Source organism: Saccoglossus kowalevskii, chromosome 18 (assembly GCF_978046115.1).
Source record: "Saccoglossus kowalevskii chromosome 18, keSacKowa6.1, whole genome shotgun sequence".
NCBI classification, from domain to species: Eukaryota; Metazoa; Hemichordata; class Enteropneusta; family Harrimaniidae; genus Saccoglossus; species Saccoglossus kowalevskii.
The window spans coordinates 11,802,866-11,829,617 of NC_140658.1; the positions used below are offsets into that span (position 1 = coordinate 11,802,866).

Below are 26,752 nucleotides of genomic sequence, written 5' to 3' on the forward strand. Positions count from 1 at the left end.
AATAATAATAATAATAATAATAATAATAATAATAATAATATTATGGAAAAGCCGAAAAATTATGAATTATTATGCAAAATAGGTAATAAGTATGCGCAGATCTAAACCAAAACTTATCAGGTCTGTTCCGTGTCCTTGAGCATCCATGTTTCATTGAAAAGTGATGATTGGTAATTGAGATATCAGTGGAAAAGCCAAAAATTGACTAAACATTATGCAAATAAGGTGACTAATATTCAAAACTTTCCAGGTCTGTGCATTGTCCTATGGCATATATGTACTAAGTTTCATTATATTGTGATGATTAGTACTTGAGTTCTCAGCAGAAAGCCGGAAATTGACTAATCATTATGCAAATTAGGTGATCAATATGCACAGAGGTTTATTCAAAACTTTCCAGGTCTGTGCATTGTCCTATGGCATATATATACTTAGTTTCCTTTTAATGTGATAATTAGTACTTGAGATCTCAATGGAAAGCCAGAAATTGACAAATCATTATGCAAATTAGGTAATTAATATGCATGAAGTTTTACCCCAAACTGTACAGTTCTGTGTAATTTCCTCCAGAACATTCATGTACCAAGTTTCATCAACATCTAATGATTGGTTCTTGATATATCAGGGGAACAGGCAGACACACCGTGAGACACAATAACCGCAAGGACTTTCATTTCGTGTTTTGCACACAGGAGTAACATATTTATGTTGTCAAGAGCACTGAGCTTTCGTACACAATATATATTGCGTAATGAATGACCCATGTGACCAAAATCTAAGATGGCGGCAACGAAATAACGTGACACCGACTGAGCGCATGCGTACCTGTTCTTACAATGCACTGCACGGGACAGTCTCTGACAAATTGTTCCCGCGGACCATTATCTATATATTGCCACCCGCCATCTTAATATGTTAATTTTAGAGCCCGTGACTGTCTTGTGATCTTGTGGTCAATACAATATCCAGGTGCGGTTGACGTATTGTAAGTCAGATGATACAGATGTATTGTGCATCGTTCAGATATTGAACTTAACGCGGACCTGCAGCCCTCTTGTTGAATATCCGAATGATTGCAATTCACTCCTATACATATACACATACATTTCAGTCTGTTTGACATTCCCCACACTAACGTACATTTTTAAAGAAAAATACTTTCAGAAAAGAAAAAAAAAACGTTGCCCTATTTACCGGACTAGAATAACCTTGCTCCACAAAGCATGAGTTGACTGTTCAGAATTAATATGGGTTGGTTGATTCGTGAGTTCGTGTACAGAAACATAAACGCTCTGCACCTGCGCTTACTTAAAGTTTGAGAAGAAAAACAAAAATATATTTAAAATTAGTTGATAAGCGATGCCAGTAGAATTGAAATGTATGTTTTGAATTCATTCACATTTTGTCACGAAAGAATATGTTTGTGTGTTTTTTCGTTGCATGTAGGTGTGTGAATAAGGACTATATTCTGAACCAATCTGATTAAAATCTGATGTAGTGTACGGGCTTTAATTATTTTGGCTATAAACTTATTTTAATTTTATTTTTTATTACTTTTGTTATTAATGCCTTTTTATTTTACTTTGATTTTGATTTTTTTTAATTCCGCCCTACATACATCTGATCCGACGCCTACGTAAGTCCCGTTCAAATCTCGCGTAAGTAACAGCCAATCACAGGCCCCCTTTTATAGAGGCTGTCGGTTGCTTACTTTTCAGTGTAGCGATACTCTACGGGCAATCTTTCTGTACATTATATTTTGCCCACTTGAATAAACCATTAATAGAAAATTGCTAGTATATTTTTATTTACAAAAGAAATTCCACAGCATTTTCCAATTTTTGTCATTACATTGAATATTTTGTTCACTTCCAACAAATGTGTACACTTCCTGATACATCTTCGCCAGCCAAGGTTCGTTTATTCAGTCATCGCTTCAATTTTACATCAAACACTGAGCATAATTATCTAGAATGGAAGCAAAAAAATAAGTAAATCGTAATGATTAGAACACTGTAAACAGCTATAGTAAACAATGCAAATTTTAAATTGTATAACGGTCACCGGCCCACGGCATCGACGCAGAAAATTGGAGCAATAAAATATTTCCTGATCAATTGCGATGTGTTCCAAATAAAAAATATTTTATTCCAGTCCAAATCAGCTCAATTACTTTGATAAAGAGTTATTGTATAATGTACAAAATGTTGATACATTTTGATGAATATTTACAGCTACGGCTTCAATACCGTAGACGGTTTTGACCCGATCGTCAACAAAACATCACCCGTCTCCAGGGCAAGCGACTGGAAAAAGACACCGGTGTTCGGTCGAACCGGTGGAAACAAAATCGTCACTCCCAGAATAACTACGCAAAGTAACGATCTAAACTCGAACCATTCGAGCCACAATATAAACATAAAAAAATGACTTTCGTTGCATTTGACAATGATAAACTTACCGAAAAGCCATGTTCTTCTCGGTCCTAACGTCGGTATAATCCGCCATTTTATGTTTGAGTGTGTTTGCCACCTGACTCTGCCCAGTGACGTCATCATGTGCGCTATAGAAGAAGGTCTGTGATTCGTTGACTAAAATCGTCGACAGTGGGTCTCGTTGAAATCTCGTTACATAGGCATCGGCTCAGATGTATGTAGGGCGGAATTTTAAAAAAATCACAAAATCAAAATCAAAGTAAAATAATAAAATAAAAAGGCATTAATAACAAAAGTAATAAAACATAAAATTAAAATAAGTTTATAGCCAAAATAATTAAAGCCCGTACACTACATCAGATTTTAATCAGATTGATTCTGAACCATTTCCGCACGACTCACTTAATTACCCATAATACATCGTGAAGGTACCCACTGTTAACCATAATACACCATGATTGATGAGATGGGTGCTTCTTGGTTACCCAGAATGTACCATATTTTTGCAAAAAGTCTGAATATATTAGTATATATCATTTTTTTTTTATTTTTTGGGGTGGGTGGGTAAAATAAAACACTGAACATGATACAACGTTACGTGATCTCGCGAGATGGAACCATACTTTACCACATTCACATACACCGACACGCGAGATTTGCGGATATAGGTAACACCAGCTGTTTGTGTATTTCGCTTATCTAGCAGTGTGTCACGTTTATCATATCTGAACGCGGCGGGACTGTGTGAATGGTGTGCTGAACCAAAAATGCATATCCTGGGTGTTAGCAAAAATGGCCAATTGTAATTCAACGCAGAATTCCGATTGCCACTTTTTCAAAGCTTGGCAAAAATTCTTGTACCATTTAATAATTATTCGCTGAGTTTTATTTACGCTTATTTCGCTGACGGGTAATTAAAATTAAAACTCAATGAATATTTAAATTTAACAAACTTATCCCTATTGAATTGTAAACCCTAGTAAATATCTTCTTTAGCTCAAATCCCCTGATCAGAAATTAAACTCAGAGAATATTTCCTCTTCTACAGTATAACCCAAAACATTTGTTTAATCATGTACTATTTCATCATTTCAAAACACTGGTAAATTTTCAACCGTTTTTTTTTTTTATTCCGACAATTGCAGTGACGCTAACTATAATTCAATAGTCGTATACCGTTAACATATGGCGGGCTATAACTGACTGCCGTAACTGAGTTCATTAGAAGACATCACCGGGAAATGTCTGCTTTACCCCCACCTCTAGGGACGCAGCTACCGTTTTGCTCCTGAGACCGTCCACATCACGCGTTATTAATTAGTTTGGTTGTCGGTTCGCCCGCGCAACATGCATGTTAATGAAGTGACACTCTAATTGACAACATCCGTCACCTGAAATTGCTTACCCGCCCTTAATTTAAAGGCCCTCCTCGCCACTTTTTGCTTTATTATTTTCCGAAATTATAGAATTCATTAGCCTTACATTTTGACCTAAAAAGATAAATTCAAATATATGCGTAACAAGAATTTCTACTCGTGTTTGACGAATCCACTCTCGGTGGCATTGAAGCAGCCTGCCGCGACGACTCGATATTCTCTCGGCGAACTATTCGAATAGTTGAAACTACCGGTGTTTGTCGTTGCGTACATTCACGATGACGCTATGCGTTAACTGTGAGGTCAACGGCACATCATATCTGTCTTGCCGCGGAAAGATTCTTTCATCCGCTGTTCTCATCTGACTATTGTGCGTGTCATTCGTTCTACTATACTAAGTTTAAAAAACGGTCGTTAATCACCGAGTTATTAGCAGTGAAGATGACACTCATGACTAGACACATGTCTTTAAATAGTAGAACATTTCCCGTTTTTCTTTTATTATTATTAAAAAGTAATTAGACAATTAATAAAAAAAGCGACACAATTAGAATATTAAAAACTGGATTCTCGAGCTCATTCGCTTGAAACGGCAAACGCATTATCGTCCTTTTAATGCTAGTAAATGTTCCGATGTTGATGAGATCCAAATTCTCGTCTTCGTCACTGCCAAAAAGATCCTTCTAAGCTTATTCGTCTTGTGGTGGTAATTACATTGAAGTCCAGCTGTAACGAAAATATTAAATTTTAATACTAATTTCAAATACATTATGAGAACTGAGAACCATAATTACTCAACTAATCGAGATTATGGGAAATTTGTCGTTTTTAGTAATTCGATAAACGATTCTCATTAACATCTAAATTCTTCACAACAATATTTCACTAAATAATAAAAAAAACACCGGAGAATTTCGCCATGAATAGTTTGTATATTTAACAATTACCCATACAATGGGACAATCATTCGAAGGGCATATTTCATATTTAATTGGATTTCTGGTGTAAAACTGCTCTATGGACCGTATTCCCTGTCATCACCGGATGTGACGTATTTACCCACAATGCCACACATATCTACTCTTGTCTGGGAAGCGTTTTCCCGCTGCGAATAAGGAATTTGTTTTCACCTGGTAGAACACACAAATCAGTCACTATTCACGATTTTACCAAATTCATCTAGTTATCAGTGACTTGTTTTAAAAATAATAGAAACAGTTTTCTTGTTGTGTATTTACTACATTCTGTATTTGTACAGAAGAATTCGTCGAGAATTACTTACTGTCGATTACTAACCTATATAACGAGATATTTTTTCCAGCCCAAATAATATTATTACGGAGGTTACTATTATATACTCTTCTATACTATAATTTTATGTTAATTGCGGGTTAATTTTCCAAAGACTACAAGTCTTGATCAATGATTTGAAAAGAAATATCGGGTTTATTTTGTGAAAGGTGGCGAAAGTGGATTTGGCCTTCAAAGAGTTATATTAAGAATAATTTGTACTTCTCCGTATAAACAAATCCTCTTGTCAACAAACATCTACGACAGAAATATACAAATCCTAGTTATAGCGGGTTGTGTTTTTGAAAACTATAGACTGGGGGTGGTTGAGTAACATCAAAATTTGATGAGTATATTTTCCCTTGCTAATGTCATAAGTGCCTAAATAATATAAAAATATAACTAACTTTTTTAAGTTAGGAATTAATAAATAAACGCCCACCCGTCAGATACACGTGTTCAGCCATGACCTTCAACGCTACTTGTCATTTTACTTATGCGTGTACATCTGTGTGTACTGACAATGTCAGGGCTGGATCCGACTTTTGACGAGACACCGGGACCCAATCAAACTAGATTATTTATACGAGACAATACAACGGTAAATACAAGCGGTTTGGTTTAATGCATATTGGCACCAGTCGCTAGTCATCCTTGAGATGAAATGACCTTAATCAAGAAATTATGAACAGATAATAGCGTTTTAAGATTAATTTTGTTAGGGAATTTGCGTGACTTTGTTAGCAATCTGGCTTTGTATGGTGGGAATAATTCTATTTATCACGCAATTACAGAAAAATGTACAGTCAAACTAACAATAACGTTTTTGTTAGTCGGTAAAGTAGAGAAAAGCTGTAAAATAAGCAAAGAATTCCCACCACTGTAAAATCATTAATTTCCACTGTGATTGAAGAATTATTTTGATATTTAGTTATATTGTCAAATTTGCTTTTATTCATTGGTTTAATGGTTCATACAAGCAAACATAACAAAATTAAAATCTAGTGAATAATTAATGAATAAAAAGTACTATCCCGCCAATACTAGACGCTCGTTCATTTTAACAGTGTATTCACGCATGTCACTAGAACTGCATGTACTAAATCGGACAACTTACTTCAATAAAAAAATAAATAAAAAATAAACAAGAAAACAAACAAGCAAATAAATAATTTACATCCAACTCTTTTATGGTGATTTCTATTTCCGGATGAAATTCCTTTCGTGAACCCTAGAGAGAAGGTATATGGTAAATCATTGGAAAAATACGATATGCTAATCGAATGCCGTTTATTTGGTTATTCACCCTGGTATTTTATTGCTTCATTTTATGCCATGTGTATTTCTACTACGTCTAGCGCTGGTCATATGAGCTGGGTCTAAAGTTAAGGGGACATAACGAGTGGTTGAGTTCAATCATGAGTTCATTTCGTCTCAAAGTTATTTTTTGCGTTGATTGCTGGTGATATTTAACTGCTAAACATAATAATACACTGCGGTATGCACTGATACATTGCATGCCACGTAGCAAATACACGCTTTCCATGCCACTGTCATGGTTTGACCTTATCGAGAAACTGACACAGGTATTCACGCACGACTTTTGAGCGTCGCAGTCGCCACGCGGTGCGCGTACGACTTTTACGTAAACAATGCGTTTCTCACACGTTGTATGCGTCGCATGGGACCCATATTTTACAAAAGACGCGGACTATGACGCTTTAAAAAATAGTTTGTCAATATTTATTTGTAAGAACAAAATTTACTAAATAAAATGTGCCTGCTTTACATAGATCTACTTTTCTGTCCTTTTCCCTGTATTTTTTTTACAAAATAATCTCTATGCAGTTTTTTTCCCACAAAAAATGATCATCTCCCTCAGAGTTTCTAACAATCGTACCCACATGATAATTAGTGTCAAATATTGTGTGGCAGTGCAACATTTGTACATTTTTTTTTCTTGAATGTGCCAATTTTTTTCCACCTTGCATGCATTTTTTTCTCTTGGTGTCTAGCTAGCAGTTTCCTTTTTTTTAAATAAATCTTTCAGCCCCTCCCCCACCATGATTTCGAATGGTCGCCCTTAGTAGAACAATAACTTGCGCACGGGTAATTCTCGATCTGTTGTGTCAACGTTTCCTAAAAGTTGTTTTATCAACAGGGACACACATACGTGCAAATTACACAGATATCGACAACGGCTTTTATCACTCAAATATTAACTGTCGGTGAAGATGAAGCTTGGATCATTAAAAAAAAGACTATAAACATCGTGTTGATTAGACCTGTTTTATCGTCGAGTATAAATCGAGACGTTTATATCTAATGCTGTCATTTTGACTCTCGGTGAGAGATCTGACCGAATTCCCAGCGCGCGTTGGAGCACCCCTCTTGAAATAATACAATGTAGAACTCTAATTTAAAGAGACATTATGGGTAGATGTTTATTCCGTATTGCAAGTTCTATACACTGGGCTATCGCGAAACTTTGCTTCGGTCCCTCACAATATATTGCCGTCTGTTGAGCTATGTCCCCACGCGTGTAATTTTAAATACGTAGCAATAACTCGAGTGCAAGGTTAATTCTGCATGTTATATGTTTTGGAAAATAACGAATACTAGTATACCATAAATGTTCCGCTCAGATTTTTATTTCTATATGTGTGGGCGCATACTCTTTCATCCAATCGTGTCCGTTAACATACAGTTACTAGTAACCGTGGTTAAAATCGATCAAATAGCAGCGCATTGGACACGACAGTGTATGCGTGCCAAAGCTTTGTTCCTTTGTGATCGCCTCTACGAATGACATTTCATGGCGTTGAGTCAAGTACTTGAATATCAACAGGAGATTATCAACGCGTTAACGAATACCAGTACTGCCCAATACATCAAATTTCTTGAGAGATCAATGGATTGCGTATTTTTGTTGTAAGCAGCCACAGACGTCGCGCAGCGCGTGTATTTTACACGCGTTGTGTACGTTGCGATGTGAAGAAGATGACGCTTTAATGTATGAATGAACAACCATGGTTCAACAAATTTGTTTCACACACAACATATTGTTGAGAACATTCACTGCATGTTGGTTCCTTTTTTTCCTTCCTTCTTTTTGTTCGTGGATCATGACGACAGTATTAATCATGTACCGCAAAGAGGCCGTAGCTTACGACGGTGATTGCCAACATTTGCCGTAAAGTGACCGTGAATTACACCGAGTATATCAATTACGTGACGCAAAAAGGCTGTGCTATCATATGCCGCAAAGAGGCCAGGTTTTACGACGAAATATTAGTTGTGGTGTTTGGATTGTACTGACGTTCTTGGATTTTATTGAAAATCATCTCCCATCACCACATCATGCATTTCCATGTTTAAATGTAACGATATAAAGAAAAAATTACCATGGTTACCATAGTTAAAATATCAGGAAAGGATATACAGTATTACACGCGCAAATGGCTACATTTTTTACGACGATGCTCGGGAGCACTTGGTGCTGAGTGAACATAGACAGTAAACACTACACATGAAATCGACAGAACGGACTAACTAGCAGACTACAATTCTCGGAGTGCAGCCATGGCTGATGGATACATTGAATCGGGTGATCATTTGAACACTCCCGAGGGAAGACATTTTCCTCATGCTTGGACGAGATGGAAGTCAGTAACCGCGAGACGGAACTCGCTTATCATTTTAACAACCGCAGCTGGTAATACCTAAGACAATGCAATTTAATATCCGGTCCATTATGCCAAATTGCGTCATATAATGAAGTCAGTGAGTCGAGGCGATCGAACAGAAGCACGAGTCTTTCAGTTTCACGTAATATTTTTTTTGAGTAGGACATCACATCCGCCATGTTTGCTACGTTATTATTGCTAAATTGACGCTTCAATATATTTGTCACGCAAATGACGTCACGACACGTACCGCAAATGAAAGTGATGAATTTGAATAATGAAAATTTAAAGGGCGGTGGTCGTCGTGCCGCGTCCTGTTTGATAGTATGGGACTCATAGCGAGGTATACAGCGCGTGTAAAATACATTGTTTATTTAAGTGAAATTCGAACACGCGCTGCGCGACGACCACCGCGCTTTAACAACAGGACTAACAGCGGCACATTCTGTTTGTTTCTAAAATGGTCAGATAGTGACGTCACCCCACGTCATATAACGACACACGTAATCCATAATTCATGATAGCTTTCACGTCATTTTAATGGCGGAAAAATCAATGCCATTTACGAACCTCATTTGCGCGCCTGTAGGGTCGTTCAAAGTTGATTGTGTTCATAGCATGGACGCATACATACGTACAATTGTTGCGTGTAAAATTATTTCTTAAGTTCGTGGCGTATCAAAACAACCACACATTGGTATGGTGAATAACTATTCTTATTTCTAGGATCGGCAACGAATTATAATGAACAAAATGATTTGCAGACCTATCAGGGCAACAAATGATACCACGTGATATTATTCAATCGGACGTTACTTTATTTGTACTGACTAACGTCATGATTTGGTTTTATTTGTTCACCACTTACCTCTATCAATAAATAACAGCGGAGAATATTACATGGCTTGGTAAATTAAAGATTAACTACTCGGCAAAATATAGAGATATTAGAAAACGAAGTACAAATGTTTCTGCCGCCAGCAGTGTTCTCAATTTTATTACGATCGGGTAAGTTTATGCACAAATGGATGGTGTCCGGAGGCGAGCACTCGCTACCTAATAATTCATTTATTAAATATAAGCGTGTAACATGTCTTACTCGACCAAGTGCACGTGTTCGTAAGCTCTGGATACAACTCAGTGGTTACGGTTCCGTTAGAATCCTCCCGGAATAAAAATAGTTATGGGATAGCCTTACCTCTCGAATTATACATATTATGGCGCTTTAAGATGCAGTCGATGCGGCAGCGTTCTCACGCGAAATAAAGTTATATCTATTATATTTAAAGTATTTCTTTTTTTAAACATTTTTTGTACATGATCCCTCGGTGTGCACAAATATGATGCCGCGCGCGCTACTTTCGCTTGTCCCACCATTACAATAATTATGATCCCTTCCATGCAGTCAAAGACACGTCACTTCCGGAGCTTGTAGTCTTCGTGCAAAGACACTACCTGGTGTTCGGTAACATGCACTGAGGAGGTTAATTCCATGACGGGGAAATATTTTAATCCAAGCTTTCGAAACGCATAAATTACAATCGCATTACAATTTACGTGTAATAAAACCAGCATTTTGACTGCTGCTGACGTTCACGTAAAAATACTATCCCTTTTTGCCTCGGGGCTCTCTCTAACTTGATTCCCATCCCATTCACATGCATTGTTGGGTTCCTCCCATTACAATAAAAAGCCGGCGTCGCTCAATAAAAGAGCAATACAGTAATTTTTTATACCAACAAATGACGGAAATAATAAAATTAAACCACCTATATTTTCTTTCATGTTCGCAATTGTGATCAAATTTAAACAAACCGCACACAAAATAATAATTTGATGCAATCGTTTTTTTTCTATCTAATTACATTTTATTGGACCTCATTTAAAATTGCGAGTTTTGAATGAGATGCTAGGTAAGTGGATCATTTCGTTTTGAGGCAGACGATATTTTGTGTTTTCCAAAGCGTCGTCTGTTAAATCAACACTGTTTGGTTTGTTTACGTATTCGCACATTGCAATGACATTTTCAAGCCAGAATACAGTCCATAGACTGAAATGATAGACCCCGAAATGCATGATATTCAGAGATGCGTCATTCAGTTTTAAACGTCGGTATTATCAATGTTCATGTCACGTATCTTGCGAATAAACTAACCGAAAACTGGTTTCGACGTTGTTCCAAAATTGTCTGGTAAACTAAACGCGAGTGAAAAATAAAAGAGCACAGAAAAAAAAAAATGGAAACACATATTTTTCATCATGACAGCGGGAAAAAAATGTTCTCGTTTTGTCGTCTGCGCATAGGGTACACCGAGTGCCATTTTCCCTTCTAGTTTCATACTCCGGTGAACAGACATTATATCAACCCCATTTAGATACATAGGCATTATGTTATTTTATCCCGAGGGGTAGACTCTCTTACCCATCATGCATCGCGCCATTTACCCTCAGTTCACCTCGGCCATCTCGTATTCTAATGGACACCAAAGCAAAACGCCCGCGGCGGTAATCCAAACCTCCGATGTATCAGTTAAAAAGCGCATATGTCTACACACGCTTACTACCATAATTCATCAGCACGAAAGAAAAACTCATTTTTATTGCCATTTAAAAGAGAAAATATAAAAAGTAAACTTAAACAAGAACCACAAGTCGTTGAGACTTTATCGATCGTTAATAATTGCCGGTAACAATTTAAACTAGAGTTGGTGGTGACATTTTAATGTGGACCTTCCAGTTTCTAACTTATGCCACGGCGGCCTTGACATCTGCGATTCAAAAAGTTTTTTTTTTCATCCATTTGAGTCAGCTGCTTTCACTAAACCCACTGGAGCGTGAGAGGTGCATTAGTGACGAGGATGGCAAATAGAACCATTCGGGGAACAGTGGAATACGGTTGAAAATATGAAAGAAGTCGCGAACACAAATAGTTTCTTCCAGACCGAAGGACGCGCTACAGCCATATAAGGAAGTTGTACACGTAACCATACATGGTGCGATGCGAAAGTTCTTGCTTCTAACCAATCGCAGATGGCCTTTGTAACACGTGATTGGCTTTCGGAAACGTTGCTGCAACATGCGACGTACTTTATTATTGCGCTTGTTTTTTTAATTTAGAAATTGTATTGTTAACTTTTCAAACGTCAAAGTCAACATGATTGTTCAACTATCAAAATATAAATGTGTATTTTTTCATATTTTTTCTTTAAATGTTGATAAAGACCTGTAGCTTGTGTGAATGTTGAAAATTAACAATAAATGAAACAATAACAAAATCTGTTTAAAATGTTGTACCAAAGTATTGGTTTACTCCTCCAGCGCATTGTGGACACACATTACATGGACACAATCTTGGGATTTCGGGCTTCCCCTTGAACCGATTTTTTGGAAAAACGAATTTTTCAATATTATATTTATAATTACGTATCATCATTGATAACACTTTGCGAACAGCTACTAAACCGTTACAATGCATTACATGCTGTGTGGGATTATCACCACGCATGTACTTTTTGACAGTGGTGTGCGGAAGTACACCCATTTTAACATGTACTGCGCACGTTCGCTCGCTTCATGAGTTAAATGGTCCGCGACCGTTCAACTGCGTGGCAGATGAACTAAAAACGGAATTCGTGGTCACAAGGGAACGGTTGGCTAATATGATTTAGCAAAATGACAGAGCAGTCATCGAAAGTATCTGTTTACACAACAGAAAACATATCAAAATGCAAATTTCGTTTAGAGCACGAAATTGAAAATGAACAAAAATGGACATATGCTCGATTGGTGCGCGTTTGTCGTGATTAAGCCTGTCAACTGAGACAGCGATATATGATTGGATTCGATGATCAATAGATAACTTCGCCCAAGTTTTATGTCATTTTTCCTCCCCGCCGCTGAAATTGATTTAGTTTTTATAGGAACGGGTAGTTAATGACCGATGTCGATAGATATATCTGGATAAATGAAATATTTTCGCGATAACGAGATTACGGTGTACTTTTCAATTCTGTGTCGGCGAATAAATATGAAAAAGTAACAATTCCGTTTAACGATATATCCCTTCGAGGAGTTTTCACGTGAATTTAAACCGATATTCAAAATTTTCTATTTAGCGAGCTTTCAAATAACGAATGATAACCCAAATCTAAAATGTTTTTGATGCTTTTTTTCACGAAAATAATTTTTAAAATTCATAACGTGCTATGATGAAAGTATTAAATGTGTGAATTACAACGAAGTTGACGGTCAAAATCATGCTTGTTTAAATTTAAAGGGTTAAGCCTTGGCACATGTACGTGTGTTCACGCACGCGAGGGCATGGAACTGACAACTACGCGTAAAATAACATAGACACCCAAATAAGAAAAATAATGGATGTAATTGCGGAAACAAAGACGCCGCTCAGGCTTTAGCTGGAGAGAAGCAATTTCAAATGACTGAACACGTGTCCACATATCTCAGAACAACCTCTGAGATGACTAAGACAACATTTAATACAACGTAACAACGAACAATGTCAAAAGTCGAACGTTAAATTGATATAAACCCAAGTCGATATCACATGGTTGACGTGAATAAACAGTTGCGTACATGCGCCAACTAGATGAAGTTTATATGTCCAGGGCACTAGAATAAAACACGCGTTTAAATTAGCGTATTGCAGAAACGTTAGTGAGCGGTAAAAACAATGACAGACTTTCCAGGTTCTCATATAATTCCCTCAATTTATCAGTCCGTGTACTCTATCATGGAGGTTGCCAAACTAGAGCGCAGATGGCCTGATCAATATTAACCAATTGTACTTTTCCCTCGGGGTATTTCATATTAACGAGTAATCATACGACACGGAGCGAGAGTCTACTAGCGCGAAACGTGTATCACTGCACAGTCGTCGGGCTGTTAGCCATTCACCAATTATTGGCGCTGCTTGATGTTTACAATGTCACATACCGCTAAAAACCTAGAATAAACATCAAATTTGCAGTCAGGGTCGTCTTGTTTCTCGGTGCTTTCTTATATGTCTAGGGTAATGTCTCAGTTGGGAGCCACATATCGTTGATGAATGAATGTTGGTGCTTTCATCATTTTTTAGTCTAAAAGTTGTCACCAGGTTAATAAAAACGCACCCGAGATGAAAACCGCGAGCCGTTTCTCAAACAAATCATCTCAATTGCAATAAATATCGCCCTCCCTTCGAGCTACGATATCTATTGTTATCCCCGCTTTGTCGGAAATTCCTATAATTTTGTAAAAAGATTAATTTTCTTAGAAAGTTTAATAAAAGAATTTGATTTAGTGAATAGGGGGGTTTCAAATAACGCTTGAACACGTGACGAGGAAGTCACCGCGAGCGAACTTTAAAACTGAAGTCCTCGCGACGTGAACAAAGTGATGACGTCACAACGTGTATACGACAGAAAGCTGTGTATTTTTTTTCTGTAGAAACAATTACATGTTTATTTCCCTCGATATTAGCTATTACAACTTGTTATTTGTGAGTAAACATGGCATCAAAGCCTGGTGTTTAATGACTGGCGAAGCACTCCCTCTACTCCGAAAACTTCAAAAACGCACTTCGTGAATGATGGTAAAAGATTATTTTAGTTTGTCATGTAGGAAAGTAGTCAATTTATAGTATATATGATATGGTGTATTCTGGTAGTGTTCAGCTTGTAGCTTTCACGTCTCACAGCTAACCGAGTTGCAGGTACTCAGCTAAACGCTGCCACCAGGAGACCGTCACCGTTGTCACACAGCGTATAACGCAATATTTTAATGCGATAATTCAAATGTCGGTGCAGTAATACCGACACAGATGCGGCGTTGACATCAATTTGGGGTTGATGGCCAATACAATACAATCAACTTTGTTTTCGCAATTTTCAATCAAGGCAATTAAAAAAATATTGGTGATCCGACCGTAAAATGTTAAGCTCTCGGTAAAGCGTCAAATTCGGGTCTGTCGAAGTTAAGTAGCCTGTCGGCGAGACGTGATAATAGGCGAGTCTATTTGTATTTCGACGTGTTTCGGGGAAAAAAAAAAACATTTGAAAAACGATGCATGAACATTAGCGTGGATTGCGATTCGCTTAAATTGGACGTTAAAGTCGCGTCGTCCGTCACATATTTAACTACCATGATTAATCCTAACATAAAAAATAACGAATAAATGCTTCGTGTAGCTCTATTAATGTAGAGTTTTGCCAATTTTAACGAGAAACGAACAGTATTCTAGTTAAAGGGACGGTATGCCTCTCTCGAAAGTACTATGTTACGGAAAACCACTTGCGTGACTTGTTGATCGACATCCTGAAACTCACATACGGGACATTCAGTAGTGTCACAATGACGAACGGACATGGCCATGAATATATTTGTAAGTTTTCAATTGTCATCGAAATGTTAGGTTTGTAGTAACAAACAGGGTTCGCAGCAATTCTGATGCGTCCACACAATTATGAATTCAAAGTACGGTGTTTGTTTACGTTTGGTCTGCTTTTACGAGACGCGGTTAGTGTCGGAAATCATGATTTTCCTCTTGTTACTACAATTTGTTCACACCCACATTCGAGTTCGGAAACGGTTGTCAAAAAATTACGGAAAAAAATATCAAGAAGCAGATTGTGTGCGTAACGGTGTGGGATTCACCGATTTGAGCAAACGACTGAACATGAACATTTATAGATTGTCGGTGTTTTCCCCCAAATGCGTTGTTCTTTGAACGGAAGAGCAGTTTTCAATCCACTGCTCAATTATCACATGTATTTTGTTTATCTCAATCGTTCTGTGTCCAACAAGAGCATCATGGTTGGAGGATTTTTTATAACGATCTTGATAAAAAAAATGGACGTGGTAATAAAAAAATATCTTTTACAGTGCAACAGACCGTTAAAAATGGCGCGCTGTTCACAGTGTTAGAAAAGATCACTTTGGAAGTGAAACTGTAAAATAAATGCCAGATCACGTGAAAATCCATGATTATATCTTGAGCCCTCGCTGTGGATTTCTCACACTCCCCATGAACGCGTTCTATTTCCAGGTATATTCACAGCGACTATTGGATTACTTTGTTTCACAATTATGTAAATTAAGCTTTGAAATAAACACTTCCGCTCGTCGAGTGGCAGTCGCGCGTTAAGTCCAATTTTGAGTAAACATGTGAACGTAGCGCAGATACGGTTTGACAGATATGTCAATTTCTATGTTCGTGAGAGTGCGCTATTGTCAATAATTAGGACTAGACCAGAATTGCTGTATGCGTTTAGCAATTTTCACTAATTCCACGATTCTGACGCATAGAACGTGAGAAAATCGCAATTCTAGGAATCCGCACGAACCATTTTTTTTTATGACGGCATTTTGTTGGGAAACAGAGCCACGTGCAGATGTTTCCCTAAAAAGTAAGTTACAGACGCGAGGATTAGTAATGTTGAGTCGTCAACGTTGACCCGCCCACTATACTTAATAGATATTATGACTTCAAATCCCAAACCTACTGGAACTCACGTTGCACTCGCATTTGCAAACACCATAACCCAATATAGAGTGATAGGTGCAGCACTGACACATGTGACTGCTACTAGTATGAAATAATCAACACACACGTTATTACATTTATAGAAGAAAAAAAAAACATATTTTACTTAAAACAAAAAAGAACTTGTAATTGCCAATTCATTTATGAAATAATTGCACAACAAATTATGGTTGAATACTAATCAGTATGTTTTCGATATCAGAAGAGCGATTCAAAATAGCAATCTTTGAATATACAACTCCTTTTTTTCGTCTTGAAAATTATTATTTTGAAATTGCGATTTAACAAAAAATAAGTCTCAATACAGATCGGTGTACATGTCCTTGTATGCAAATAGTTGTCGATATAATCAAGCGCAATAAACATGCCAGTTTTCAAATCACGTTAACTTTTATTTTATATTAAGATTTCGAGAGAATGCCAATGTCCCGGTAATGCAATAAAACTTTCATTCGATGAAACTAATTATTTCAGTTCAAACCAATTATCGCAAGCTCTCGCCACCCAAACAACTAGCAGCTCGCTTGCTGTTTAATTTGTGTTCTGCGTGGACCCTATGTCAAAATATAAACTCGGAATAAAAGAGTAGAAATTAAGTATTAGAAGATCCATGTCGAACATCTGGCGAGAATTCTGCAGCACTAATCCAGCACTATTGGCCGTTTGACGGCTTTCAGTCAATCTTTCAATATCGTGGTCACGGCGAGTATTCAACGCAAACAAAGTCAAAACGTGCAGTTGTAGACATCGGATCGGACGCGGCGCTAACGCGTCGTCGTCGTCGTCGTCGACGGCACTTTTGTCGCCTTGGTTTAGAATCAATATTGCAAAGCGGTTGACCTAATATCTCTGCCAGTTCATGTCAATGTTTACATCACTTTTAATAATGATGTAATAGCACGGTTGTCTAAAGTGTATTTACCTCTCTTGTCCAGCGCTGCGACGTCTTACACACAACCCGTCCGTCTCTCATGTACTGGGGTTACATGGCTTATCGCCGCATTGTTTGCATAGTGGGGGCGGCGACGTTGGTACTGTTGTTGGGGTGTTAGGCCCTTGGAACAACGACGATGCCGACTTGTCTGTCGGAGCGCGTGTATATGAATACGTTTCATACATTGCACTAGCGGGCACTGTCTGTGCTTGGTTCAAGTAAGTTACCATACGTCTCATTTCTTCCAACGCACTTGCCTGCATTAGAATGTAGTTCTTAGCCAACAATAAAGTAGCAATTTTAGACAATTTTCGGACGGACGGACTGTGAGCGTACGGTATAACTGATCGGAGTTCGTCTAATGCATCGTTCAAATCGTGCATGCGTCGACGTTCGCGGGCGTTGATACTAAGTCGGACCTGTCGTTGCACTTTTTGTTTTTTTGGATTGGCACTTTTAAGGTTATCGCTTATGTCCCTGTCGTTATCACTGTTATCCGGCTGGCTAGACGAGGCACATTCTGTATCTCTGCACCCCTCCTTCTGGGAGTCATGTTCCGCGTAATCGTCGCTTGTCTCTCGGTCCGAGTACTTCCTACCAACACTGCCGGGCGACACAATCTCTGTCCGATGTTCTCCGTCAACAACGATGATCTCATCGTCACCGCTCGTAGAATTATTGAAGAATCTTCCTCGTACGAATTCAATTCTTTCACTCGCCATTGTGATATCCGGGATCCGCTCCACCGAAGCACCACTCTCAGCAATGGAGCCAAGTTGTTTATACTCGTGAACGGGACGAATAGAAGACGACTGGTAGCCCAACTGGCTTTTACACACTTAGCGTTTTAAAACTGAATATAAACACACACTAGACCGTTCTCTGTGTATAGCTTGGGGGACCGTGACTGTCACGTGCCGGAAAATGAACCAATCAGCCATCGTAATTGATTAATGAGATTAGGGAGTAACGTACACGCGTCCATTTCATTGGTCCGCTTTTATTCCTCGTCGCTTCCTAAAAAAAATTATTACAACATTTGCAATAGCGACCTTGGCGGGATGATTAACAGTTACTAATGTGATCTTATTTTCAGAAAGAAATTTACATATCCCGATCGTACGCCGCCTGTCTAATTAACAATATTGCTGAAACAGGAAATACTCACTTTTTTCCCTTAAGCTGATTGATTTCATGTCCAAAACGCATGCCCGTTTAAGCTTGTTAGAAAAACATGTTATTTTTATTTCATTTTATCTTCGAGTTCTCGCATAATTTCGCTTGAGTCGGTGTCTAACCGTCAGATCTGTAAACGTATGCGTGTGTTTTTTGAGCATCTTCGTCTGGCCGTGGAGCTCCCTGCTCCAATCGTTTGTATTTAATTGATTTGTGAGCGAGAGCAACAGCTATTGCAGTTGGAAGTTTTGTTGGGTGTTACAAAATTGTTCTCTAGGCTGGCATCTGGCACGGGTTTTGAGTCATACTTTTATTGCTGTTAAAGGTGGATTTGATGTGCACACAGGAATACAGAATCCGCGTTGTGTTGTGCTTTCATAAAAGTACTAGAGATCATATACACCCAAAGCCCATCGATAACCTACCACTGCGGGAAACTCAGAGCCCGGGCACTCACGAACGTGATATTATAACATCCGGCACTTGAATATGAGACTACTCTAGTCTAAGTCGTAAAATAATAAAATCATATCAAATTGGCCGACCGACGGTTCACTTTAAAGCGGGCGAGGAATAATGTATTTAATTCAGTGCAGAAAAGGATTACCCTTTCGAAAACACTGCGTTAGAATCTCCTTCGTGAAAAGTTGCAACATTCATAGTACAATGTATGCTAGACACTCTACGCACCGGCCTGATATTTGTACAAGACACCTTTATCCTTCAGTTACCCAATTGCTCACGCGACGGTACTGACAGCACTAGGTATCCCATGGTTCCTTTCGTCATTTGCATATACCCATCCCATATGGCTGCTTATTACATGAATTACCCTGTGGATGTGTTCGCGAAGTGATCGCGATCCTAGTACGCTTAATTTCGTTTTCGGGAAATTTGTTCTCAGGGAATATAAAATATAACAAAAAAACATAATTTGTGTATTATACATTGTTTCGTGTTTAAATCGGCATCTATCAACGAACTGTATTTTCCGTTCAGTAATAGTATGAGATCTACTTTACTATACAACAAGGCATACCGTTTTAGTCGGTGAATTTCAATAGAAGCCAATCTGTCTCTCTCGCTCGCTCGCTCGGGTCCGATACTCAGCTGTCAACCAGCGAACGCCGCCGCCGCCGGTGGAGCGATTCACCGGGTCTCTAAGCAGCGAGGGAGGCGCGCCGGCGGCCGGCTTTGCGAAAGACCAGCGTTCAAGACAATCAAAAAGCATATAACCATCGGGCGAAATATACGACCCAATGACGGGTGTCCATGCACTGACAACATGCCCCACTTATCGCTCCACTTATAATGTAATGAGTGTCAATGTTTGCTGATTATACAGAGTGAACAGGCGAAATTGTAAGCTGGCCACTCGACTGAGTTATTAAAATCTTGTGCCGAGCAGGGCACTCGTGAGTTGTGTTTCTGATACTTGTTTCAAGCTGCGCACCAGTAACAATCACCCGGGCGTATGTTTTCGGGTTGGTCATTTCCTCCAATTTGGAGTACACTATCCCGGCTTCAAGTTGGTGCCAGACACAGACAATAACACAATACTCAATCTCGCTGTATAAAAACAAAGATGAGAATTTATTAAAAGTGAAAAATTCACTAATATTCGAAGCCAAGATTTTGGCGGTAATTTTATAATGTGACGAAAAGGTTAACTATAGTCTGACAGATGTCGGGACGATAGTGCTACAATAACAGTAACAATAGAGCGACTGTTGATCGAATTAGGAGGATGAAACACATACATATATATAGATGCAAATCAAACATAGTGAACTCCATCCTCGTTGGTCCCAATGGAATCCTCGCCAGTTGAAATCCATTTGCGATCATGAAAACGACAAGCCATTTAGAATCGATAAAAAAACGGTCGATTGTTGTTTTAAGCACGGCACTATCGCTTGGAGTTTCGCTGATTGACATTTCATTATTTTCGCTACAAGACAGCATCGTACGATTCGTCCAAAATATTTTTATAAATAATTTTAGAGGAAGCAAAAAATAATATATTCAGTACACAGACATGATGCCGAAGAGGGGAGCATAGACTTTGGCATTTATGAAAACATTTACTGACAAGCTAAAACAGCACTAATCAGGGTATTCGTAGCTGTATCAGGGCGGTTACAGAATCGTCCTTCTACAGAGCACATACATGTACAGTATTAAAGCCCATGTACGGGCTTGTGGGTGGCGCGCGTCATTTGGGTACGTCACAACTCGTAGGCTTGTGACGACAGACGCGCAAACATAATCCACGAAGCGACGACAACCTTTCGGGGCTACGAGATCAAGCGTTAACCTTCCAAGTCGTGCTGTGATACAGATATTTTAGCGAGTATAACTCGACTAGCTACGAACTAGGCCGGTAACCCGACTAGCTGTGAACTACTGTAGATCAGTATAACCCGACTAGTTCTGAACTAGACCGCCGGTAAAACCCGACCTGCTACGAACTAGGTGTAACACGACTAGACCGACTTAGCCCGATATAACCCGACTAGCTACGAACTAGACCGGTATAACACGACTAGCTACGAACTAGACCGGTAAAACCCGACCTGCTACGAACTAGGTGTAACACGACTAGACCGACTTAGCCCGATATAACCCGACTAGCTACGAACTAGACTGGCGTAACACGACTAGACCGACTTAGACCGGTATAACCCGACTGAATATGAACTAGACCGGTATAACCCGACTAGCTGCGAACTAGAATGGTGTAACACGACTTGACCTACTTAGACTGGTATAACCCGACTATCCACGAACTAGACCGGTATAACCCGACTAGCTACGAACTAAACTGGTGGAACACCACTAAACCGATTTAGACCAGTATAACCCGACTAGATACGAGCTAGACCGGTATAACCCGACTAGCTACGAATTAGACTGGTGTAACACAACTATACCGACATAGACCGGTGTATCACGACTATATACGAACTAGACCGGTATAACCCGATTTGCTGCTAACGAGACCGGTATAACACGACTAGCTACGAACTAGACCGGTATAACCCGACTAGCTACGAACTACACCGGTATAACCCAACTAGCTACGAATTAGACCGACAAACATGGTGGGTTTGGTGACGTACTTGGACAGAAATACTACGTGACACTGATCCACATTCATTTATACCAATTGACTTCAATTAAATTCAAGGTGGCCGATAAGGATAATTGTCAACAATTAAGTCATTATAAGTCAATTTTCGCTATCAGTTTAAACACGACGCCGCGTCACCAGATGGTCGCCCATAAGCAGAATTGGTCACGAGACCTCCCATTATATTGAACTTGGACATTTATTTTGTATATGACAATTAAAAAAAGTGTTTTAAAGTGGTAGATGTATTTCATTCGTGTCTTTGGTATATCACATACACTATGTTTTGAGAGCGAAACCTTCTTGTATGGTAGTTATTTCCGGTCTCCGATTAATCGAACGCATGTATTTTCCGGTGCCTTTGGATGAATGATGAAATGCACTTGAACAAAAGCATGAAATTAATTGCCAAGTGTAGTTTCGTCACATTGGACATTTTGTTATATTACACGGGGTCTGCGCTGAGTACGCACAACAAACTTTTTCTAGTGAATAGCGCTTTCTTGTTTATGAACTCACTGCTTATGAAATTACTGAATTATAAAGAATGTACAATACAAAACACACATTATTTATATTGTTTTGTTTATGTTGAAAATACTGGATGCCACAATGAGGCGACAGTCACCCTCGATCGTCAAACTTGCCTATTGACCACGTGACCATTCTAGGAATAGAATAATTACGTCAACTGAGTTGAGATTAACACGTGAGAGCGTTACCCACCTTTAACATTGCGTGAGATCTTTCATTAATTCTTTATAGCGTTATCATTTTGACTGACGGCTTCAGTTATACGTACACTAATTAAACCTACCACCCCGTTGTAGTAGTTCGTTTTGACGCGGTCACAGCCAGTATGACGTCACGGTTAATTCGGGGTTTTATAAATGTATGAATTTAGAAACACGTGGTGTTAGGGTTTCGTTCGTTCATTCATTCGTTCATTTAATCAAATGTATCCAATTTGTACTTCAGTTGATTCATTAATTCGCAATTAATTAATTAACTCGTAATTAATCAATTAATTGTTAAGTTAATCTAAAACTGAGACAATATTAAAAAATGTTTCATCCACATTATAGTCTAGGTACGGCCCTTCAGTTTGGTACAAAAATACAAGAAACTCGAACGGGAAAACGAGGCGATACAATATTTGCGACGAAAAATGGGCAATAAATCATTGCTATATAGTGCGGAAGAAATCATTTTTTTGAATTCTGAAAAGTCGACTATACAATTCACTCAAAGCGTCACTGCCGCGAAGGGAGTTCAATTTCCCAGTAAACAAACACTTTTTGCACATACTATGCGACACGTCAAAAACGCGTACGCGACAGATAGGACCCGTGCTGAACAAGGCGAGCGTGACTGGGCCATGGTTAGCATTCGGGAACTTTTGGCTATTATTACGTTTTCATCCCCAGAGTCATATGAGGGCTGAAATAAGATTTGCGCATTGTTTTGTTATCTATAGTTTCATCCCAAAAATCACGAAGATTTTCCCTAATTTGAACGTGTCATTTATTCCAATATAGAGTTACATGTGTTAGCTACATAATTCGCATCAGGCATGTTTTTTTCGAAAAAAAAACAAAATATGAAAAAATAATCCAAAGACTTTTATGAAACTATGATTGAACAACCCAAAAAATCCAGACTCTTGTCCCGCATGCTCGGTGTAATGCCTTTCCTCCATCTCACAAACGTTGTCTTCAAGGCTCGCTCGGGTGGGCGTTCAAACACGTCGGAAAACTTCAAGAATGGAATGGAAAGAGTGCGATTCCGTGAAGAAAGATTTTTGTTCTATTTGTGCAATTACGTTAGACACGTGTATGTGCGCACTTCATTCACTTTGGTCACGTGGCAATCACGTGTCTAACCGGTATTAAAGGCAGGTTGTAGCATATGGGAGCCGCCGTGCTTCGCAGTGAGGCACGTGTTAGAGCTTTATCACCCGCCACGCAATGCATTCATTCGCCGTTTCCTTTGTTTATAACACCAAAGAACAGAATTGATTCAATGGCCCAATACAGGACCTCGTTCGCTACCGTTCTGTTTTACGACTTGTTTTCGCACATTTGCATCGACTTGTGCAAACTTCAGCTACTCCACGCAAGCCCTTCTGTCGCACCTCGTACAATAGACAACATTTACACACCATCGTTAAAGCTGAAGTGGACGAGTATTTTGTGTCGATTTTTTTTTCAAAGAGCACTACCGGTGTTTAATTGAAGACTGGGGAAATACTCTTCTGATGGCCGATAAACGAGACTGGTATTTGAGACACGTACGCCCTGGGTTATCATACATCACACCAGTAAAGCAAACAGGTATATGCCCACTCACCGCGCGCACATCGGGAGGGCCCTTATTGTGTGTATGAGTGCGCGTGTGTTTGTAACACATTCGGAACAAAATCATCTTTTCGAAACTCTGACCCATGGTACGGCATTGAGTATATAATGAAGAGTTTCTAGTGCGAATGTTTGCGTAAGTGAACCGAAGCAAGTTTAGAGTCGCAAATTAAAGTGCCCATGACGGTTGATATTAGCGTCGGACTTATGATCAATAAAAAGTTGGACGTGTCCCACAAGCATACATGCTCCAGAATATTTGTTGTCTTTTCTACGGATGTACTTTTTTAAAACATTGACACAGCGAGACTGGAAGCCCGAGCTCGATATGATACTAACATGAACAGTCTAATGTACAGTACGCCAACTGTCACGTAGTTTCACCTCATTGAGTACTTACACTACTATTCGTATAATTGAGAAAGACTTCCACTGTGACCGAGTCCCTGTGTTGAAATTGTTTTTTTTAACGAATTGATATTTCGGATAGCGGCCTGCAAAAGCACGCGATGATAATAATAAAATGCAAACGGTGCGTCGTACGAGAAATATTACATCGCTGGTACACAAGGGGTGGTACAACGGTATACGCAATCGTAGTCTCAACATCGTGGCGCAACACAAAGCGCCCCATGAAAGGGCACTCCGTATGCTGTGTCGACGGGCGTCTAACTATTACCCGAATGGTTTCCTTTCCCTTGCATCCGATTTTTTCAACCGTCCCCTCTCCGAGCGCTGAATAACAGCTGTGACAGACGAACTATAATTTTAAAACATCATCAACCTGTCTCTCAAAGTAGCAAAGTAACGGAATAAAAAACAACGACGGACACACAATTGACAATCGATGTGTCGAACTTATGTACAAGTAAGTCCCAACAGAGAACAATAGGTATCTAATTTGCATAACAATATACTAAGTAAGTACATTCAAATTCTCGGGACACTACCGGCATATGGTCGGCAGATCTACCGATTAGCGTTAGCTCTATGCGAAATAAGAAAAAAGAAAGCATTGTTTTTTCCACTTCAGGGAGACTTCAATTATACCCGGGCATAAAGGAAACTGTACATAAATTGTCTTGATGTTTATGTTGTCCCGCTTCCCCCAATTCGATCAATGTAATAGCATGGTGATATGACAACAATCTGTTCTCCTAAAGTTTGTAACGGTGAAACAGAAGCACAACAAATAGCATCATGGAACAGACCTCTCAACGCCCACATGACCGGTACATGAGTCTAAAAGCTCAACAACTAAATTCGGTTTAACCAATTATTTTAATTCTATTTGCAATATCCGACTGTTACCATGGTAACCGATTCCATCTTTCGTTGGACACAAAAAAGTGATTAGATAAACTGGTTCGAATTCGAAACGTTTTATTTTTTATTTTTTTTTAATCAATTAGAAGATAGAGCATATAAGCTCGTGACGACCGATCATTCAACCTGAAGCGGGACAAAATTACTAAAACAACTTCCCACCGCCCGTCATCGGTGGTCTTATTTTTCACGGGTTTACTTAAATCAAGGTTGATTGAATTTGTTCCATTTGGGGGCTTGTGTTTTAGATCAATGACATGTTCGAACGTATATGCTCGCTGTGATCTGAAAAACCTGAGATCAGGCTGCGTCGCGGTGATTTGAATTTCGTCAACAGAGATACGGTGACGACTTTTATTCGTCCTGTTTGTGTCGTTGCTAGTCTAAAAACTGTATTGATCGCTAGGAAATGTTGTTAATTGTTTATGAATAACCGGGTTATAAGTAACAATGAATACTCAGCGTAACAAAGGCATTCCCTTCATCTTTATAAAAAATTGTCATTTTCACAATACAAACTGAAACGAGGGGATTCTGTTGACCGATTGAATAACATTGGAAAATTACGTCGTTGCGCACTGCGCTGGTTGGATTCTACCGTCAGCGAAATTTATAAAGATGAAAAAAACGCCTTTATTGCGCTGAGAGTAAGTGGTTCAATCAATGATTCTGATTTTAGTATTATCTTCTAGTTGAAGACAGACACCTTGTATAAACTTATGATAAAGTTAGACGTTCTATATTTAGGCACATGAGAGGGGGGATGGACGGTAGAAAAAATGGCCAAACTCAACTAGTTTTGAGCTGCATTTGGTTTTGTTTTTATAAATATAGCTTTTTTCTGTAATTTTACTTGTAGCTTTTTTTTAATACAAAATTGTCTTTCACTTTTGTTTATTGGTCAATGTCTCACTGTATATATTTAGAACAACTAATTGTTAGGTTGAGTCGAAATTATCGAAAGTTTTTGCCCGGATCGGTGATGTCGCTAAGAGTGTTATATTTCACTTTCGGCGTAGCGCCCTGTCTGTCTATCGAAAGTGTTTAACCCTATCCCGTTTAAATCCCCATTTGTAGAGACGGCGTAATGATCGCAATGTTTACAGGAGTCGAATAAACTCGATTCACCGATACATCTAGTTGTTTTGTTTTGTGATAGATATATAGACGAGACGGCAATTCGGAGAAGAGTGCTCGAGTCAAACGTTGTTTCTGACGTCATCTTTTGATTGATACCGACGCAGACACCATCCAGGCGTCAACCTGTTTGGTTTTGTGGGGTGAGTTATTTCTCTTCGTCGAGTTTCAGAAGCGTAAACTTCCCATTCGATAATCGAAACACACTCATCAAACTTCACCAGTCAGTTATTGTTTACAGACAAAAAAATACTCTCACCTTTTATATGGACATCTTCTATTAGGCGCGAAAATCATCTGTCTTTATCGCGCGTCTTAGATCCACGCTCCTATAAAAGTTTGACAATTCGACGCCAGGGATA

General features: G+C 38.9%; 1 protein-coding gene and 2 long non-coding RNA genes across 3 annotated transcripts; all 3 read right to left on the reverse strand.

Moving 5' to 3' along the window:
- Positions 1 to 1,790: 1,790 nt before the first annotated feature.
- On the reverse strand, positions 1,791 to 2,805 carry LOC146731554 (uncharacterized). Its single transcript, XR_014926929.1, has 2 exons — positions 2,462 to 2,805; positions 1,791 to 1,968 (listed from the first exon to the last, which is right to left on the reverse strand). It is a non-coding gene; the product is annotated as an uncharacterized LOC146731554 (long non-coding RNA).
- Positions 2,806 to 4,278: 1,473 nt separating this feature from the next.
- LOC144343187 (uncharacterized) lies at positions 4,279 to 26,752 on the reverse strand. Its single transcript, XR_013418905.1, has 2 exons — positions 26,650 to 26,752; positions 4,279 to 4,537 (listed from the first exon to the last, which is right to left on the reverse strand). It is a non-coding gene; the product is annotated as an uncharacterized LOC144343187 (long non-coding RNA).
- Positions 16,428 to 18,108, reverse strand: LOC102810374 (class E basic helix-loop-helix protein 23-like). Its single transcript, XM_006825117.3, has one exon. The coding sequence runs from the start codon at positions 17,981 to 17,983 to the stop codon at positions 17,297 to 17,299; it is 687 nt and encodes a 228-aa protein (XP_006825180.1). The 5' UTR covers positions 17,984 to 18,108; the 3' UTR covers positions 16,428 to 17,296.

Excerpts from the sequence above, each read along its gene's own strand:
- LOC102810374 (XM_006825117.3), bottom strand. The coding sequence starts at position 17,983 with ATGGCGAGTGAAAGAATTGAATTCGTACGAGGAAGATTCTTCAATAAT.